The sequence below is a fragment of the Scomber japonicus genome, chromosome 14 (genome assembly GCF_027409825.1).
Source record: "Scomber japonicus isolate fScoJap1 chromosome 14, fScoJap1.pri, whole genome shotgun sequence".
Lineage (NCBI taxonomy): Eukaryota > Metazoa > Chordata > Actinopteri > Scombriformes > Scombridae > Scomber > Scomber japonicus.
The window spans coordinates 9,204,528-9,224,527 of NC_070591.1; the positions used below are offsets into that span (position 1 = coordinate 9,204,528).

A 20,000-nucleotide genomic window follows, 5' to 3' on the forward strand; every position below is an offset into this window, starting at 1 on the left:
AAAGACCGCTCTCTCTCTCTCTCAATTGCATCACAAGAGCTGATCAAGCCATCAGAGAGGAAAGCTGTAATACACACACACACACACACACACATTCACACTCACACTCACACATCCACTGAACACATGTACCTCTCTTTATTTTCTCTCTCTGTCAAGTTATCACATGCCTTGTGCTCATTTCTGACCAAATAACTTCCACTGTACAAGAACTGGAAGTGTCTAATATGTTTTCTAACGTCCACCTCATAGCACCACCAGTCTCCCTCTCTTCTCTCTTTGTCTTAAAGCCACTCCGTATGAATAAAATATGAAGGATAAAGTCCTCAGACGAGAGAATATTTAATGTTCATTGCATATGAAATTACAGTAATCCCACCACTTTACTAAGTGCCTAAAGAATTTGTTTTAGCTTGAGTGGAAAGTTTAATTACTTTAGCCCTGTGTGTGCGTGCGTGTGTGTGTGTGTGTGTGTGTGTGTGTGTGTGCGTGCCTTGGTGTGATAGAGCTCAGCATTGATTTGATATTTAAATGTGTTCACAAGTATAATACAGGCGTATGTACAAATGTTTAATATTCATGATATCTCTTGATTTCACTGCTGACCAAATAGTCCCACAGACTCCAGACAGGAAGTCAGCAATTCAATACAGTAGAAATACTGCTTTCTACTGTATGTGAAGAACAGTTAACCTTTAGGAGAAATAGATAAATAACAGAATAAAGAGACAGCTTTTCTTTTTCTTTTTTACTTTAATGTATAACTTGACTATCCAGCCAGAAAGGAATGAGCTGTAATGTCAGTACAGAGGTGAATGTAAAGTTACATTTTCTTGGAAACCTTTCAATTGTACTAACCTAAAGAGCTCTCTTAACCCTTACATACGGTTCAGGGTCAAATTCGACCAATTTTTACATCTTAGAACTGTAAAAATACTTTTTCTTTTAGACTGAAATGTGATATCTTCTCCTAATGTGACCCAGAATATACAAAAAAGGAAATATATTTGACACATATTCATCCAAAATTGCAAGAATCTTCATTCTTCAAATTTAATATAATTTTTTGAAATAGGTCTCATGTTTTATGTAACATTGGACCATAGTATAGTGTCTTTAATAGTTGTTTTATGATAAAAACTAAAGAATAAACTCTCTCTGCTCTATTTAAGGACAATTCATGTGTATCTGTGACTGATGAGGTCTTTATTAATGATATGTGGTTCAGAAGTTTGGTATAGAGAGGGTTAATTATGTGAAGAAATACTGTGACGGCTCAAAATATGAACAGTATGCAAGGGTTAAATATACTCAAGAAATCAGCTTCAACACTGTCCTTTAGATAGAAAATGTATTTTCAGTCCTACATCCTGTTGATACTTGCAACTACGAGGACTTCAGTGCAGTCTGAATAGAAGCTATTCAAACATTGTGTCTGTCTTCGAGGTTTGTGTTCAGCCGTTAGTGTTGCAAACTCCACCCTGACAGTTTCCCGGCCCATTACAAAATAACCGCTTTAGGGCAGAAACTTTGGCCCCAGCAACCAAAACTCGGTGCTAGGTTCACTTCAGTTGAAACGCAGCGACAGTTCCTAAAATTCCTGAAAAGAAAGACACTGCAGTTGAAAAGGGCCACGAATGAGGAAGTGAGTTTTATTATCGTGAAAGGTTAAATTACACGGATTAAGTATTAATAATACAGTAGCACAATACTTTATACCTTTTAGCACTTTTTCTTTTTAAATTCACCAACCACTTTATTCAAAAGAGGTATGTGTAAAACATTCTTAGAGTCTGATATAATCAACCCATATTGCACCTATCAACAATGTCAGAGCTTTATTCAATGGGGCGGGCGGAAGGGGGGGGGGGGGGTTATTTTGTAACGATGCCCTTCACACACGCAGACTGCCCCCCCCCTTCTTTGCTTGTAAAGTATGTTGTGCAGTGACAGGTTACTTGTGTTTTTCTGATGCCCACTGTCACAAAGTTCAGCTCATGTTTCTCTCTCTTTCTCTCTTGCTCTCTTCGTCTCCATGTGTCTCCCTCTCTCTCTCTCTTTCCAGTAATTATCCTGTCTATTTAAAGGGCAAAACCTTCCCATCTTACTCGTCTGTCAGAGTGACAGGCTTCTCTGACGTGTGTGTGTGTGTGTGCGCGTGAGTGTGTGTGTTAAGTAGTCTCCGTGCTCTACTTTTCCTGTTCTACCTGTCCTGTAAAAGTGTCCTTTGTCAAGCATACGCAAACACTCAAACACACACACACACACACACACACACACACACACACACACACACACACACACACACACACACACAGAGGACAGCTCAACATTCAAATCTGAAACCACAGTTAAACAGAACTTCAGGAGTCAAACACCACATGTATTTACCTAGGAAAGGTTTCACACACACACATATATATAAAATACAGACTATATAGTACTATATAGAGTCATAGCATGGGCAAATGCCACAAACTACATTAATAGCCTCAGCTAGTTTGAAACTCCTGTCTGTAGATGGGCCTTTATACAAATACACACATTTCAAACATTTGAGACAAAAGACAAAAAAAGGCATGATAAAAAATACTGTAAAACAACTTAAATATATATATATATAATAAAAATCACCACAACCCTAACCCATTTCTGATTATTTGAGTATATTGAGTTTAAAATGGTGTCAGTCATTTAACACACACACACTCGCATGTATGAGCTTAAGCTTAGTTTTACAACCACAAACCACAGCAACATGACAGCTCTGCTTGAAACTTACACACACACACACACACACACACACACACACACTCACACTCACACTCACACTCACACTTACACACCACTCCTGGACCATTCATTTTGTGCACACATACACACACTTACATGTACACACAGGTATACAGCCTGCGCCTCCACACCACTTCCACACTAACATCTCAGATTTATATTTATGAACATACAACACACAAACACACACACACACACACACACACACACGGACCCCTATCATGGGCACGCACCCGTCGAATCATAATTAGGCCGTGTCCTGGTTCTTTGATAGCCATGTACAGTGGCTCTTCTTTAATTCTTTATCAAATGCATTGATCGCTGTGGGCCTCGCACGCCCATTGATCCGCGCACTTCCGTCTGGAGCCAGCCGATAAGCTCTCTCTCTCTCTTTCTCTCTCTCTCTCTCTCCCACTTTCTCACTCTCTCATTCTCTCTCTCTTTTTACCAAAATTTGAGCAGTATGGGGATTTTGAAAGTAATGATTTTCTACATTTGCTATGTAATTTTTTTTTGAGATTCTTATATTATTGTTGAATTAATTGTGATGAAATTACAGTGTGCAGATAAGACCATAATTGAGCCAATTGGAAACCTCTGTTGTGTTTTTTTTTAGATGAAAAACCACATTTCCCATAAACCCATCACTCCCTGCCGCAAAGAAGACGTTGCTGTATGAGCGTCTCCTCCTCTTACGTCAGTCCTTTCTCCAAACCTGACCTTGTGGCACATGAAAAAACTGTAGTATAGAAACCAGCAGAGGCAATTCATTCATTTTACAGTTGTCTAATTATTACTGTAACAACACTATTAATGTTCAGATTTTTTTAGTTGATCAAAAGATGTCTTCTAAACACTAATACTAAATATAATGATAATTAATTAGACTCATAGAAATTAGGAAGCTAGTTTGATCTTAAGCTCTGTATATTCTCTCTCATATATCAATTTACTTCCCCAGCAAAGATCTGCTAATGGTTGACAACTTAAATATGTTACGGTATTAGATTATTTTGAAATAATTATAGGTACTATAGGTGTTTCCTGCTTTTTGGGGTAGGGCAGCTTTGAATGAAGTACCAGCAGTTTAACTACTGACTGAAGTCTACCTGCATCTGCATCGTGTGCCATCATGCATCTGGATCATCATTCTGGCATTTGAATCCGTGTTTTACGAGTGTGTGATTACACAGCAATGTGACTGGTTTGTGTGTGTGTGTATGTGTGTGCTGTGTAGCTTTTTAGCATCTGTGTGTGTGTGTGCCTGGACAAGATAGAGACCTAAAGCACCTCTTGACTGTGAATTAGCCTGTCATGACAAATGTCTGGAACTGCATGACTGGCTGCCAGACTGGCTGGCTATCTGGGAGGTTGGCAAACCCTTTTAGATAGTGATTGTGTGTGCATCCCTGTGTGTGTGTGTGTGTGTGTGTGTGTGTGTGTGTGTGTGTGTGTGTGTGTGTGTGTGTGTGTGTGTGTGTGTGTGTGTGTGTGTGTGTGTGTGTGTGTGTGTGTGTGTGTGTGTGTGTGTGTGTGTGTGTGTGTGTGTGGCATCACTCTGTGCCCACGCCAGGTCTCTGTACATGGCCAGTGGTGCGTGCCCTCCCTCCCTCTTTCTCCTTGCCCAGAAAAGAGCAACCAAGGCGACAACCTGCTCCCTCTGATCAAAAAGAGCTTCCAGAGCGGAGAGGGGTCCTCACCCCGACGCCAAGCCCACAGAGGAGCCCTCTGTCTCAGTCTCGCACTCAACCGTTTAGCCTCTCTTCCCCTGGAGGTTCCCAGCAGTCAATGGAAGACACAGTACACGATTGTTTTGCTGTCGCCATTAAAAAAAAAAGAAAAAGTCTCTTCTCCTCCTGAGCTTCCATTCTTGAAGCAGTACCCACTGATCACCAGCTGACACGCTCTCTCCTCCTTTTTTTTCACTTCTTTTTTCAACCTGGCTTTGTGTGTGTAATGACATGGCTAGTTTAGTTTGTGTTCTGCTGTTTTTCAAAGTTTAAAGATGTATCCCCATGACTTTTACGTCCACTGGTTTTTAATCCTGTTACCAAATGAACTAGTGTGTGTTTTTATGTTTTCTGTTACGTATGATCTCCATCGTCGTTTCACAAGTTGGAAATAGCGAGTGTAATGATCACTTTATTTTTGGGTTAATGTCCACTAGGTGGCATTGCATCACCACTTGGTTAACAGGTCTCTTGTAGGAATGAAAGAAGTTCTAACATATCGTGTTTCACCAGAACAGGAAGTAGTAATTGGTGATGTCAGTGTTGGTAATATTTGGGTGAGAGTCATCCGGTCTCAACAGGTTTGACAAAAATCCGGAAATTTAAAGCACCGAAGAAGATGGAACGTTTGGAAATAATGCTCCCCTCCCTATATCTGCATTATTTAGAGCTTTAAATGACTTTAACATGATACTAGTGGTTAATTTGCACAAGAGAGTAGAATGTATCAGATAACTTCACGCCGTTAAGTTGTATTTGTCCTCACTTCTTCTGTGGTCTCTGCATTGTCCCTGCAACATGATTTTTTTCTTAGCTGACTGAGCTTCATGTGCAGAAAGTCTTCTTGTACACTTGCTCTCCTCTGTCCTGTCCTTCCAAACATACCCTCATATTTTTCTAATCATTGGCTCTATATAGCTGACTGAGCTAGGCGTTAGTCAGATGCATTTTTCTGTAGCGTTAATCCTAGCCTCTGGATAGGCAAAGTCAATTTCCCTATTTCCTGTCCCCAAAATGGCCGACAACAATAATGCAGTAGGATGTTTTGGAGCGTATTTGGGGGGGCGGGGGGGGGGGCAAGCTGTATGCATATATATATTTATATATACGTATACAGGCACACTTAAACTGGTAGTTGTAGCCATATCTGTAAAGGCCAGATTGGATATCAGAACCAGTCCATAGCCAGAAGGCCATCTGTGACATTACTGTTTATCATATTACATTTATAAAAGCAGGGAGACGCCTGCATAGAAATCACAGTAAGAGAAAGGGAGAAGTGAGAATGCAAATAAAGAAATATTGAGAGAAGACAACACAGTAAGTACAAAGAATAAAAAGAAGGATAGATGAAATATATGTCGTAATTCCTGCAATACAACAGTACTATTAACAGGCATTCGTCTCAGATTAGTCCCTCTTTCTCTCTCAGCTATAAAAATCTCCACTAAAAAAAAAGAAGAGAGAAATTAAATTGAACAGACAGTTTGACCCCAGAGACCTCAGCAACAGCATTTATTTGAAGTTGACCTCCATGATAACCCGTTTCAGTTATTATCTCAGTTGACTTTCCAATCGACTAATAAAATCCTCCACCTGCTTCTCACCGGGGATCATTCCTACAAAGTTCTCAAATAATGTAATTCAGGCCGTCTGTCCTTGGATACTCTCTGTTGTGCTTCCTCTTGTTTTAGCCTTTATTTTAACCTATATTATCCATTTTTGTTTATCACAGAAGAAAAAAACTACTTGATTTATTTTATGAACAGTAACTGTTTTTAGAATCGTATGTCTTGTGGTGTCCCACAGGGGTCACTCTTAGGTCCTCTGTTGTTTAATTTAGATCAGTTTCTCTAGTGACGAAAACATTTAACACAAATTGAATTTCCACTGTTACACTGAGCTTGTTTATCAGATATAAAGTGTTGGATTTAACAGAACTTCTTAGAGCTAAATTAATCAAAATCCATGATCAAGTAAGCTACAATTGGCCCTTAAAGTTCTGTCATCCACCTAAAATGAATACTTAAAGGTCTCCGCCGATGTGAGTTTTGATTCTTGACCTTCCCTTTGATGGTTTGTCATGTTTGGGAAATCTCTTCTTTTTTTTAGTCATCAAACAAAGAAATATCTTTTTTACTTGTGTATTTTGTTAAATCTTATAAAGCACTTTGTAACTTAGTTTTTGAAAGGTGCGTCACAAAGTTTCCAGGTTTAAGGCTCCCATTTGATACCTGGAACACGGCTGAGTATCGAAATGCTCGACACTTTATACTTTTTTTTTTCCTATTATCAACACTCATTTCTTCTCTGGTTTTCCTCCACCTCACTCTTGATCGCCCTCTCTCTTCTTCCCTCTGTCTCTCTCTTTATCAGCCTCTCTCTCTCTCTCTCTTTTTAAGGTGTGTTCCCCATCATCTCCCTGTGGGCATCCCCTTGGGCTCCCTCACACACACACACACACACACACACACACACACACAAACACACACATATACACACAGAGTGCATTAGGGTTGCTGTCATTTACAATACAGCCCCATTGTCCCATCCTAACAATGGCTACAAACAAACAATTGACATGGAAATGGAGAGATGTAGCTCATTAGCGGGCGCTGCTTGTTTTGTTAATGGATAAATGGGTGGCTTCAATAGGCCAGCCCTAAAACCCCTGCCTCAATATGGAGAAGCCTGATTAACAGGAAACCACAGGGAGGGAGAACAGTGACAGAGAAATGCTGCTTTGCTCTCCCCTGGGTCGTATGTGGTTGTGTATGTTTGGAAGAGGGAGGAGTGGGGAGTGGGAGGGGAGGGGGGGTGCAAGGTGGAGTTTTTAAGAGTGTGTAGGTGTTTATGTGCTCAAGTTGAGCCGTGTAAGACGAGTTTGTGTGCGTTACTTTGTGTGCATAAAGGTGTTTGTGTTAGTTTTGTTAGTTCGTAACTTTGTGCTGTTGTCACACAAGCTTAAATCACATAGCCAGGATTCAAAAGCGTATTTTTATTCACTTTAGTTTCACATAGTCCTTAAAAAGTCTTAACATGTCTGAAATTGTAGGAGTTAAGGCATTAAATTAGATTTGAGCGTAATTATATTTGTTCAGTTTATTTTATTTATCATTATTATTATTTTCTGATGATTTTACATAAACCAACCAATCAACTTAATAATTGAAGTAAAAAATAATTAGTTAGAACTATAATGAAACTAATCCTTAGATGTAGTCCTGTATAAGTTACTTCATATGAGCTCCATTTCAACACACTACAACAGTAAAATTCTGCTTTTGCATTATTATTAAATGTCTCAGCAATGGTATTTTAATTTTTCCTTAAAGAGATTTCATAAAAAATGTAGTCATGAAAATGTGTGCGGTGCATCTAAAACATATTTCAACTACAACGTGAATTCTTTTGACTTGGTATGCCTTCAATATAACTTTACTGCTATTCAGAGTAGCTTTGAATTAATGATATGTTTCTTTCTGTTCCTTTTTTATCTGTTCCGTGTCCCTTATTTTCTGAAAAATCACTTCGTATCGGTCTTATCAAGATTACATTTTAAATGACCTGTCTTGGACATTATGTGTGTGTGTGTATCTCTGCCTGGTTACTACCATATGTTGCTCGCCGTGCATTGAATGTGTGCTCGGTGGGGTCGTCACCAGTTAAGTGTTTGTCAATTGACATCATCAAGGTTTTTTCCTGTTTGTGTGTGTGTGTGTGTGTGTGTGTGTGTGTGTTTGTGTGTGTGTGGTTGGGTGTGTGGGTGGCGGCCTGCGCTATCAGTAGGATCAGATTGGATCGGTCTGAAAATGGCATTTCTGTCATTACTCTGATGGTGATGGCTCAATACTGTATCTGTCTAGTACCAAGATTGTGTGTGTGTGTGTGTGTGTGTGTGTGTGTGTGTGTGTGTGTGTGTGTGTATGTGTGTGTGTGTGTGTGTGTGTGTGTGTGTACAGTCTTTGCTCCACGATGCAATAATGATGCAGGTGTGTGTATCCGTTTTGATAGCAGAACTTATATTCTGAATTTTGTTGTAGTTTATTTGTTTTGTTGACAGTGTTGTGCTATAAATGAAGAAGTATAGTTTCTGTGTTCTGTAAATGATCATTAATTAGTATGTTATACAAGCTTGTTTGTGGCCCCCAATTATGTAACGCTTCACAAGGTTTTTTTCTCTGGATCTCAGTGAGTGATTATGATCCTGTATTTAATGGGAACATTCATAACTTTTACCTGCACCTGTGCAAGAATGATTTAAGTTACTTTAGTCATTGAGAGTAGTAGTAGTGTTTCTGTGAGGATCTTGAAGATGCAAAGATGAGGCGAATCAGGAGTTCTTTCTTAATGCACGTTTAATATCGAGAGGGAACAGCATATAGTATTGCTGGCATGTCGCTATTTCCCAAGAATAAATAAAGAAACCCATTGACTTCAGAGATTTTCCATTGACTGAGTGTTATACCATCCTGTGTATATGAAAAACATACTAATATTCATGTTTTTGTGCATATTTCTGTTTGTGTGCAGGAGCGGGATGCAGAGCGACGGAGACAGCTGAGAGAAAGAGCCAGGCAGTTGATAGCCGAGGCTCGATCCGGAGTCAAGATGTCTGACATGAGCCTGGACGCAACTAGCACTGACAGAGTCAAAGGCGGCAAGGCTAGCCCTGCTGGAGGTCAGCACACACACATACACACACGCATACACACACACACACACACGTACACAAGTCAGCAAACATAAACACATACTCTTAATAAGCACACAGCATTCTCATTTAGACTTTATTTATCCGAGTGAACATACTGTCAGAGTTTGATTAAAATGCCATAAAATTGACACACACACACACACACACACACACACACACTTTCAAACACTCACACAACTCACTAATACTCATTAACTATAATACAAAAGAAAAGTCACACTAGCATGCTTTTGACATACACTCGCTCCCTTCATCCACACACGCCATGACTCACACATTTCCATTTTGCTCTCTAAAGGGGTTCTGCCTAATCCTCAGAAGAAAAACAAAATGTCATTTGACAACGGCCGCAGGTCTAAAAAAGCACCACCCTCATATTCAGAACAGCAATTTACCCTGTGACTCCTCCCTTGTCTCATTCGCCCAGTAATTGTTAATCAACACAACACATTGTGCGGCCAAATTATGCTCGAAATACAAAACACTTCTAATAACGGCTTTCAGGGGTAGAAAACTCTGCCATGCACATTTCCCACTGCTTTCCATTTCCTCGAAATTGGGGTTATTATGATGATGACCATTATTAGGCCTCTCTAGTCATTTGTTTCCGATTTACCTCGACATTATACCCCTCTTTCGGTTGCGCCGTCCAGGTAGATTGGACGCAGTGCAGGGAAATGAAAGGTGTGAGCGTAGACGGACGACGAGTGTGAGAAGGCAGGGAAATGAGAAGTGTAAAGGTGATGGAGAAGAAGGTGAGAAGAAGCCTCTTGATACTCTAAAAGTAGGGATGAAGAAAGGATGACTTCCTGTGGGCTTCACAGATGAACAAGAGAGAGAGAGAGAGATTACCGAACACTGAGACATGGCCTCTTACTGGTTGTGAATGGACAGAGAGTGGTTGAAGGAGTAAAGTATAAGTGACAACATTACAAATAGAAAGTCAGAAGGAACATGATAGCCTGAGAGCGGTGATGGGTTCCATTTTAAGTTGAGAAGGAGAGATAAACGAAGGGAACGAAAGAAAAACTTACAAATCCCCAACCAACAAGGAGTGATAACAGCAACTGAAGAAAAGACAGTGAGGCAGAGGGAGGGCAGCACTTGATTTATTTGCTCTTTCAGCTTTTCTGAATTGGACTAATTGTTGATCTCATTAAAAATGGAGTTGGAGGAAAGAACGGAACAAGGGTGGCGGAGGAGGAGGAGGAGGAGGAGGAGGTGAGGAGAAGAGAGAAATGCTGTGGGCTGTGATACACAAGGCCTGCCGAGCAGAACGGCTAATCCTAGCCCCCACACTCTCTCTCTCTCTCACTCTCTCTCTCTCTCTGTCTTTCTCCCTCTCTCCCCTCAACTCCATTCACAGTCCTTTAATGCAGCTCCGGCTGCCCCCTCCAAGTGTCTGCCCGCAAAGAAACTTTCCAAACTCCATCACCATGGCCTCCTATTAATTAGGCCCCAGCCAGCCACGCAGGAACAGCGCTTGCTAGCACGCTCCGCATCGCAGCTAGCAAATTAGAAAAAAAAAAAAAAGGAAATGTTGTTATTTTGATTCTCTCTCCTTCTCTCTTTGTTCTCGGCCTCTCTCTCCCCACCAAGTGGTAAATAGCAGAGGAGGGAGCTTGCGATGTCAGACGCTGTTTACTGATTGTTTTGTTTTAATCCATGGTGGGTTATCCATGCAGCTAGAGCCGCTCAGGTCTCCATTTGAGTTTCTTCAACATTTCTTTTCTTTTGTTCCTAATGTGGAGACACTGTGGTTTCTATTGAGCCCCTCAGGAGACTTAATGTAATATGTGCTTTCATGTATTTTTTAGGTTTTTTTGTTTGCCCTACCTCTTTTATCTGGAACAAGAAAGGCAGCCAACAGATATTTGAATGAGGGAAATGAAACAGAGATCTTATAGTTTCACTTTGTGTGTTAGATGTGTGTGCGCTCGTGCACATAAACACACACTAATCAATCAAAATCCCTCATTGTCAGTCAGTAGTCTGCTGCCTTTTCAGAGCATTCATTTAGTTAGTTAAGCTATAAGATTGGATATTTGGATTGTTTCATTAAACGGGCTAAACACAGTAACATGCAACACTCTTACACACATTTACCAAGTTTTAAAAGTTCCTGTTAGTGCACCAAATATTTAAAAAGAAGTTACTTAACATGTTCTCTGCTGTTAACATGAACTAACAAACTTCTTTTTCTCTGCACTCCTCCTATTATCCTCATTTTGCCCTTTTATTCCCTTTAACACCCTTTTATTTTTTGCTAACTTCATCACTCTTCCCTTACATCCATTACTTCCCCTCCTTGCCTCCCTGACTTGCTCCCTTCATCCATCTTTCCTCTCCTCTGTCCCACTCAATACCTGCAGATGTTATGGACGGAGTGAGAGGTCGTCATGAGGGTGACGTTGTTGATGGTGAAATGGGTGAGGATGAGGAAGAGGGGAGGGCTGAGGAGGAGCAGTTCCATGTTGCTGTTGGTGCTGCTGCTGCTGGTGGTGATGATGATCATGATGATGATGATGATACTGTTGCTGCTACCACGTCTGCGTCTGCCCTGGTTACTAACCCACTGCCACTGGAGGCCCATCTTCCTGCCACTTCCAGCACCCAGGGGCCCCTGGAGCTTACTAACCCCAGCTCTGAGCTATCATCTTTGGGTAAAATTCACTGGCTGAGGCTGTGTGGTGCTGCATGGGTCACTGTCTTATTTGCCTTTTTCTAACATTTACCTTTTTTTCATACATTCTCAGTGGTCAGTTTTCAATCCTACTATATTTCTACTACTACTATACTACTATATTATACTACTATACCACAGGTTTCAGTACTTTGACATACTGCATAATCTCTCTCAATCTCTCACTCATTACTCACATTGAATACTTGAATGTGAGGGTTGTAAATTACTCACATACTCACTCACTGGTTTCTCTTAACCTTTACAATACTGTTCATATTCTAAGTATTCATTGATATGAATCCCTATACCTACATATCTTATTTATCCTTCACTAATGTTTCAGAGAGCAGAGTGTTTTTTCCTTAAGTGTGACATTATTCACTTATAGACAAAAATACATTCATAATCACATTATATTATGATCTCCTGTTATCTGAAGCAAAATAACATAATTATTTCTATTGATTTATTAATACTTCAGGCTTAAAAAATGTTTTTTTTATATTCCATTCAAATGTCAAAATGGGGTAAGAATTGGCCCAAACAGTATATAAGGGTTAATGACATATTTGACAACATATCTGATAGATAGTTTTTTAAAGTTTAAAGTGGATGCAGTGGACAGAAGTCTGAGGAGGTAGTTCCGTATACACGAACTAATTGGTATCCAAAAGATTTGTTGTAATAATGAGATATTATGTCCAAATAACACTAGTCTGTCTTTATGATACCACAGCTTATGTCCTCCTCCAGTACACTTTGTTAAATCAGGGCAGTGTAAGCCTTTAGTCAGGACCAGTCATTTAATTTAAACTGCCCTCATCAAAATTTGAACAGGCTGTATGATCTAAGCTTTACTCAATCACTTATTCACTTTCTTCCTCACTTACACTCTGCCTCCTTCAGTCATTCAGCCACTCACTTAAGTGCATGCTGTCAACCTTTCAGTGTATCATCTAAATTATCCTCTATTAACTTTCCCCTCTTGACGTCTGCATCCTGTTGGCTTCGCAAGCTTCGTACTCACTGGTGCTTCACTAGCTTACAGTATACATTAGTTTAGTGCTGCCATATTGTTGGTGGTGTTTTTTTCCCCCTTTTTTTTTTCTTTCTTTCATTAGAAACTTCTTTAAGTAGTAATTAATAAAGTCTGAAAAGTGCTCCCCAGACAAAAATAAAATCATATCTTCAGGAAAGCATTTGCCAAAATCTTCAGAGGTAAACTAATTACTTTGTTTTGTTTTTTTAATTTATTTTATTTGCTCCCTCAATTTCCTGCCGATGTGAGATAGGTGAGAGTACAGTGAAGGACCAGAAGAAACAAACATGAAAACAGACAAATGCTTCCTCAAGCTTTGAAGTGCAGTATCTCTGCTCTATTTGTTTTTTGTTGGTTTTTTTCCCCCCTCACTGTTGGTGTGTTTTTCCTTTTTTTGTTCTTTAATGGAGGAAATTTCACGCAGTCCTGAAAGATGGTGATTGTAACACTAAAGTAGCCGATACCACACCTCATTCATTCACTTCATCGTGTAAATGTTTCCATTTCCTTTAAATATTCCGTTTTTGTCATCTGTTTCCTGTCACCCAGGTCATTCCTCCTACCCCCTCTGCTGTTTATATGCTGTATTTGTGTATTTCGTCTTATGTATACGAGTCTAAGTGCGTTTCTTTGTATGTCATCGAGTGTGTGTGCGTGTGGCAAAGTTCATGAGAGTGTGTCTAAGGTTGGGAGTCTGCATGCATGCATCATGGCATTATATGTGTGCGTGTCTGTAGCCGTGTCCCAATTCGAGTGCCGCATCCTTCGAAGCATTTTGTCTACAAAGGCGTGTCCTTCATACACAGCGAAAGTCAAACTGAGTGTTGTTAAATAAAACGAACTGTCTGGTCTACGGAGGATTTCCCATTTGCGTCACCAGCTGTTCCCGCCCTTACCCTTGCGTCACGAAGCGCCGCTCCTGTTGCCTAACAACCTCAACAGCTGCAGTTGACAATCAAGACACAGCTTAGAGCAATACATTTAACTTTTATTCATTTATTTACTTATCTTTTTATTGTTCAACCATGTATTAGAGGAAGTTGAGACATTGTAGCTAGCTAGCATAACTTAGCCTATTATTTTAACAAAAAATTTAGGTTTTAAGGTCCATTTGAATCATTAGCTATACAAATGACTTGAAACCTAATACTTACATTTAAATGTGTAAACACTATCCACTGTTAGAGTTTGAGATGCCGTTTTCTTTTGAGGAAAAAATTCAATAATCATCAGCACACAATGAAACTTGGAATATGTTGGGCTGCCAGGGATCCAGCCAAATTTGGGAAAAGAATGCCGCATTTCTCGGCCACATTTGAAGGAGCCTTTGAAATGGGACTGCCTTGTCGCGGCTCTGTGACGCATTCGGTCTTCAAATGCAGCCTTTGAAGGTTGCGGCCCCCGAATTGGGACACAGCTTATGTGTGCATGTCACGCGAGGAGGTGACACATGAAACGGTTGCCCTCCTGCTCTTTCATCTTCTTCAGTGCAGTGGTCTGGCCTGGCAGGGGAGCTGTGGTTACCAGTCCCTGGAAAATAAAGCTGTACACAACTACTGGAAGACAGAGAGAGAGAGAGAGGGAGCAGTGAGGGAAGGAAGGCAGGGAGGAAGGAAGGAAAGAGGAGGAATAGAGCATAGAACAAATAGATTACGGATGGATGGAAGTAAATGAAAGGAGGAAGTTAGGTTTGACAGATTGGAGTGAAGGGAGTCAGCAAGAAAATGAAGAATAAGAAAGGTGTTAAAAGCAGGTTTTAAAAAGGAGAAGCAGAAAATGGGCTATACAGACCATTATTTTTGCATAAATGTGATATTTTGACCCTAAAAGTCAGTCATCAGCTCTCATTTGAAGATATTTAAGTTTAAAACCCCAAAACAAAGTACAACATTAGTTATAGTTCTAACACAAGGTAATAAAGTTGTAATTGTTGATGATTTGAATACAAGAAATTAGGATCTTATTTGGAAAAAGTGGAGTGCAATCTAAACATTTCTGCTGCTTTTACTTTGAAAAATGCTATAACAAGCAAAAAAGTAAAACAGCATTTTCAATATAAATGTAGTTGCCAGTTTATTCAGTATTTATAGTTAAAATAACACTCTTAAAGAAGATCTCCATTTCATTATCTCTCACATCACCTATGTCAATAATACATAATTGCAGGTGTGCTTAGGTAGGATAGTTCACTTCCCACAGATCAAACAGTGTTACCTGTGAGGTGTCAGCCAGTTGGCACTACGCCACTTTACACACAAGTCAGTTGAAGAGCGAGTCTGTTGCGTTGGCTCTGTCTACTCTCTCTGGCTGACCAACCACCGCCACCTCAACTGTGTGCTTTTTGTGATTTCATTTCCCCACAGGAATGTCACTAATTCATAATACTGCTAATGCATTCACCAGCAGCCGGTTAGCTCAGTCATCATAGTTTCACTTCATTCAGTGATAGATAATGACTTAACAGACATTTATTTAAGTGAACATCTTTGAAATTAATACTCTAAAATCAATGCAGAGTAATATTATAGTCCTACATTCTTGAAAGTTATCATGTTAACATTTTAAAACAGTTTTTGAGAGGTGTTGATTAAACTTTATGACCATTTTGGAGGCTGAAGTTTATGGTGCAGTTGAATTGTTTCACTTTATACTGAGAGATTTCTAACAACAAGAATCAACCAAATATCAGAAACACCTCTCAGTATAAACTCTTGAGGAAGACAGATTGTGAGAAAACAAACATTTAAAAATGAGACGCGCTCCCTCTACCTGTCTTTCATTTTCTATTTCGCTCCATCTTGCCCTTTTGGTTACCATGGTGATAGTCCTAGCCATGTACACCCGGTACCTGAGCAGCTCTCTGCAGTACAAACAGGACTTAAGGATGCCTGGTCTGTTCAGATCCCTATCTCTCTCTCTCTCTCCCTCTCACACTCCCTCCATCTCTCTCACACATCATATATATACAGTATACAGTATATGCTTGTATATCTTTTCCCACTCATGTGTTCGTGTATGTGTGTATGTTTCTTATCAATGGCTGTGTCTGGCTGAGTGTGTGTACATGAATCTAAAGTAAGTTGTCTTGCCTTTTTAACTTTGAAAGAGTGTTGGTCTGCTTGTGTGTGTGTATGTGTGTGAAGTTTAGTATTTTTTATTCATTTTAAATGTCTCTAAAACAAAACTGAGAAGCAATTTTGTTTTACGTATGTCTTTTGTTGTGTTGGTTTCATGTATATATCGTACATTTAATGCTGTACTCATCATTTGTTGTCTCTCTCTCTCACCAGGAACAAACAGTAAGCATGTTGACCTGAAGCTGAAGAAGCTGGCAGAGGTCAGGCCAGGAGGAGTCACCTCCCCTTCATCCCCGTCCTCCACCTCCTCCTCATCCTCACCTACTGCCTCTTCCACTTCCCCGCTCAGCCCTGCCGACGGACTGGAGGTACGCACATATCCACCATAAATGTCCCATTGGGTATCTTCATTTTCTCTCTCTATCTTTTTCTCTACGCCTCTCTTTCCTTTTATCTCTCTGTTGTTTTCTGCCCCCCCCCCCCCCCCCCCCACCTCTCTGCACACCATCAAAGGGTCAGTCCAATCAATCAGGTTCGATTGTCCCCGGTTGTCGGCCTGCTGACTCTGTGTACATATCAGTCAGTTTGACCACTTCATAGTTTATCCCTCTTGTGTCCATATGACTGTCTAAAGCCATGACACACACCCCCGCATCATAATGCTCTACATAACATGTAGCAGTCCTCTTCTATTGACTATGACCTTTTCAGACAGTTGTCGTGTGAGTGGGGAAGGAGGAGGAGGAGGAGGAGGAGGGGGGGTTTGTTGCTGCTGCATGCGTCTATATCTTCTGATGTGAATATTGAGTCAACGCAGTCGGCCAGTCTTAACATCTGTTTAATTGATTTTGAATGTCAAGTGGAATAAGGTGAGTGTGTGTGTATGTGGCTGTCAGTACAAGCGAAACCCTCTGTGCTTATGGCGACACAGGGTGTCTTTGATCATCGATTCACATAAACACCCTCTTGTGTTCAAAGCCTAAAAGGCTTAGTCCTTTATGGCCAAAGGAGCGCGTATGTGTGCATTTGTTCTCACTTGACCCGCACAGAGGTAGAGTCACCGCTTGTCTGACACCTGACCTTATCGGAGACACCTCACCCAAAAATGTGAACACTCATTTCTCGCTCTGCCAAATATTTAATTTTTGATTCCCGACGCTGAACTTTTCCTGAGTCAGCGGGTCAGCAACTTAAATGGCAGCTCCATCGCCATCAATGTATGAATGTAAGTGGATATTCATGGGTGAATGTCAGCCATTATACACGTATTACATTTAACAGCTTATCATAGTTTTGACATATTTCTTCTCAACAGAATTTAATACAGTTTCTAAACAGTATTCTCAGAACTGAAGATTTTGTTGCTGTTGCATTGTTTGGATTCATATTAAAAATAATACCAGATTATATGTTAGCTGGTGAACTGCATTATTTAGCACAACTATAATTAATTATCAGCACCTTGTTATGATTATATATGATTTGCCTAGAGGCTAAAAATCATGATTCACACTGAACTACTGCAGTGTAGCTTGAATTAGCCATGCAAGTGTTTAAATTGGTTGTTCAACAATACTACAACCAGTCAGTTGTTAAACTATAGTTGCCTTTAATTTCAGGCCAAGAACAACCGCAGTTACAGGAGCTACTGAAAAAACAGTTGAATGTCAGAGTAGCATAAACTACAAGACTGCTTTATCACTATTTAATTATAGGTGTGACTGTATTTAAGTAAGCAAGTCATTATTTGCTCTGACATGTTTATCTAATATTCTGCCATGATCAATTTATGTGATATAAATGTGAAGCTGCACCGAATGAAAGTGTACTCACCACAACACGGCAAAAACAAATCAGTTATGTCAACAAATGTGTGTGTACATAAACGTGTCCGTATATGTGCAGCTGTGTGAGTTTACTACTTCTGTCCTTTTTAAAAAAGGATAAACTGTCTCGTCCCAAGAGGATTTGGCATCCCAAAAGTCCTTCAGGAGGGTGGAACGACCTGCAGGAACATCACACACGCACACACACGGTCTCCCTCTCATTAGCGATTGTGTGTATGCGCAGCCTCGGTAGCGCACGATAAGGCCATGCGACGCTCAGCAGACTGCAACATTAGTCACGCAGCCCCCTGCACGCACATTCAGACTCTCTCTCACACACACACACACACACACACACACACACACACACACCAAAAGCACTGAATCACCACTGCCAAAGCTTACCACAGCGATGATAGCAGTGATAAGAGATAAAGAGCCAGAGTGAAAGAAAGAGAGTAAGACGGGAGGGGAGGAAGGGAGGGAGGCACACCCCAATATCTGCTTGTCCCAGAGCGTAAAAGAGAGACAGAGGGGTAGCCAAGTGGGCAGGTGTTCTTTATATATATGTGTGTGTGTGTGTGTGCGTGTGTGTGTGTCAGTGGCAGAAATTGTATTTTGGGTGGGCCGATATAAAAGAGGGGTGGCTATCTTTACCCAGAAAAACTGACTTAAGAAAAGTTAAAAGAAGAAAAAAGAACAAACATGGACAAACATGACCAGCTTAATTTGCAACATTCTGCATTACAAAGGCAATAACTGCCTATCCAGCATGCTAAACCAAGAGCATCGGTCTATAAAGTTCTTTATAAGATATAGAAAAAAAGGGTCTTTTATAATATCATTTTATTTGTACCAACAAGATCGACTGCTCATCGGCTCTGCAGTGTACATTACTGTTAATTAACTATTTTTTGCATAAAGTAGCAACTGAATATAAACCTATACAGCAGAGAAGGTGTTAACGTTAATAAAAATGAAACACAAAACATATATCACATACATTCATTATATCTTACTGCAGGAAAAAGCCTACAAATTTGTCTTTTAATGTGATTCATAAATGGCACATCAATCAGCAGGTGAACCCATAGCCACAATAACATGATTTCAGTTGGGGGTGTACATGTGCTGACTAGTAAACCCCTCCTCCCCCCAAAATGTTTATTTCAGAAGCTAAAACTTTATTTCTGTTTCCTCTGGAGAGGTTTTTCTGTCCTGTCAAGTTGATAATTACAGTTTTCAGTAGTCTAATCGGCATGTGTCAACCGTCTCACGCCCGTTTCTTTTCCCCACTCCCCTGTCTTTACATGCAGGGTCTATTTTTTAACAGCTGACCTTATTATGGACTGTAGAGTCTGTTGGACTCAGTCAATGGAGGCGGTGGAGTTTCTTCTTCCTCAACTTCCTCTTTTCAAATAAGACATTAAAAGCTTTGTGTCACCATTGTTGCATTAACATTACATCATCTGGAAAGTCAGTTCAGGAAGGTCTGCGAGTCAGAACCAATGCAAGCAATTACATATCAGAGACCTCCTCCAACTTACCTCAAGAGCTTCTTTTTAATCAGACAATAAATTCAACACACAGGTCAAGTCAACAATAGGTCAAGAAAAATGTGTTTTAACCAGACTTAACTGATTGGACTAGTGGGTGAGCCAGTGCATGTGTGTGAAAGAGAGAGAGAGATTGAGGGAGAAAGAGCACCCCACTTCCTCTGTGAGCGATGATACCCACACTGTATATTTAGTTTTTTTAAGAAGGGTTTAAGGGCCAGTGGAAGTGTTGTCTTTGGTCATTATGATATCGGCGTGTTCACACAGATCTGGCTGTAATGTGCCAGTGTTTTTTTACTTTCTGCCGTGCTGTTTAATCTCTGCTTGTAGTCAAGTGAACACGTCAGATTCACAACAGTTAAACAATAAGCAATCATTGGGCCGACAGCTTCACTGTCCTAATCAGTCTCCCCGGGGATTTACTCTTTTACTAAATCAACAGTTCACTGTAGATATTGCAAGCACTTGCAGTTTTTAGCAGTAACACACTAACATCCTGAAAAAAAAAACAAAAAAAATAAATCCTGTCTCATGAAAATATGACAAGGACGGGCAGTAATCCAATAAATCCTTTGA

The 20,000-nt window shown here is 40.2% G+C and overlaps 1 protein-coding gene across 2 annotated transcripts in view; it reads left to right on the forward strand.

Annotated features, from left to right (window-relative positions):
• The window catches only part of ehbp1 (EH domain binding protein 1), a 167,907-nt gene that overhangs the window by 102,488 nt on the left and 45,419 nt on the right, over positions 1 to 20,000 (forward strand). For both annotated transcript variants that reach the window (XM_053332881.1, XM_053332882.1), the window contains 2 exons: positions 9,057 to 9,204; positions 16,256 to 16,410. In XM_053332881.1, the coding sequence (XP_053188856.1) occupies positions 9,057 to 9,204; positions 16,256 to 16,410 (303 nt within the window). The remainder of the gene's footprint in view (positions 1 to 9,056; positions 9,205 to 16,255; positions 16,411 to 20,000) is intronic.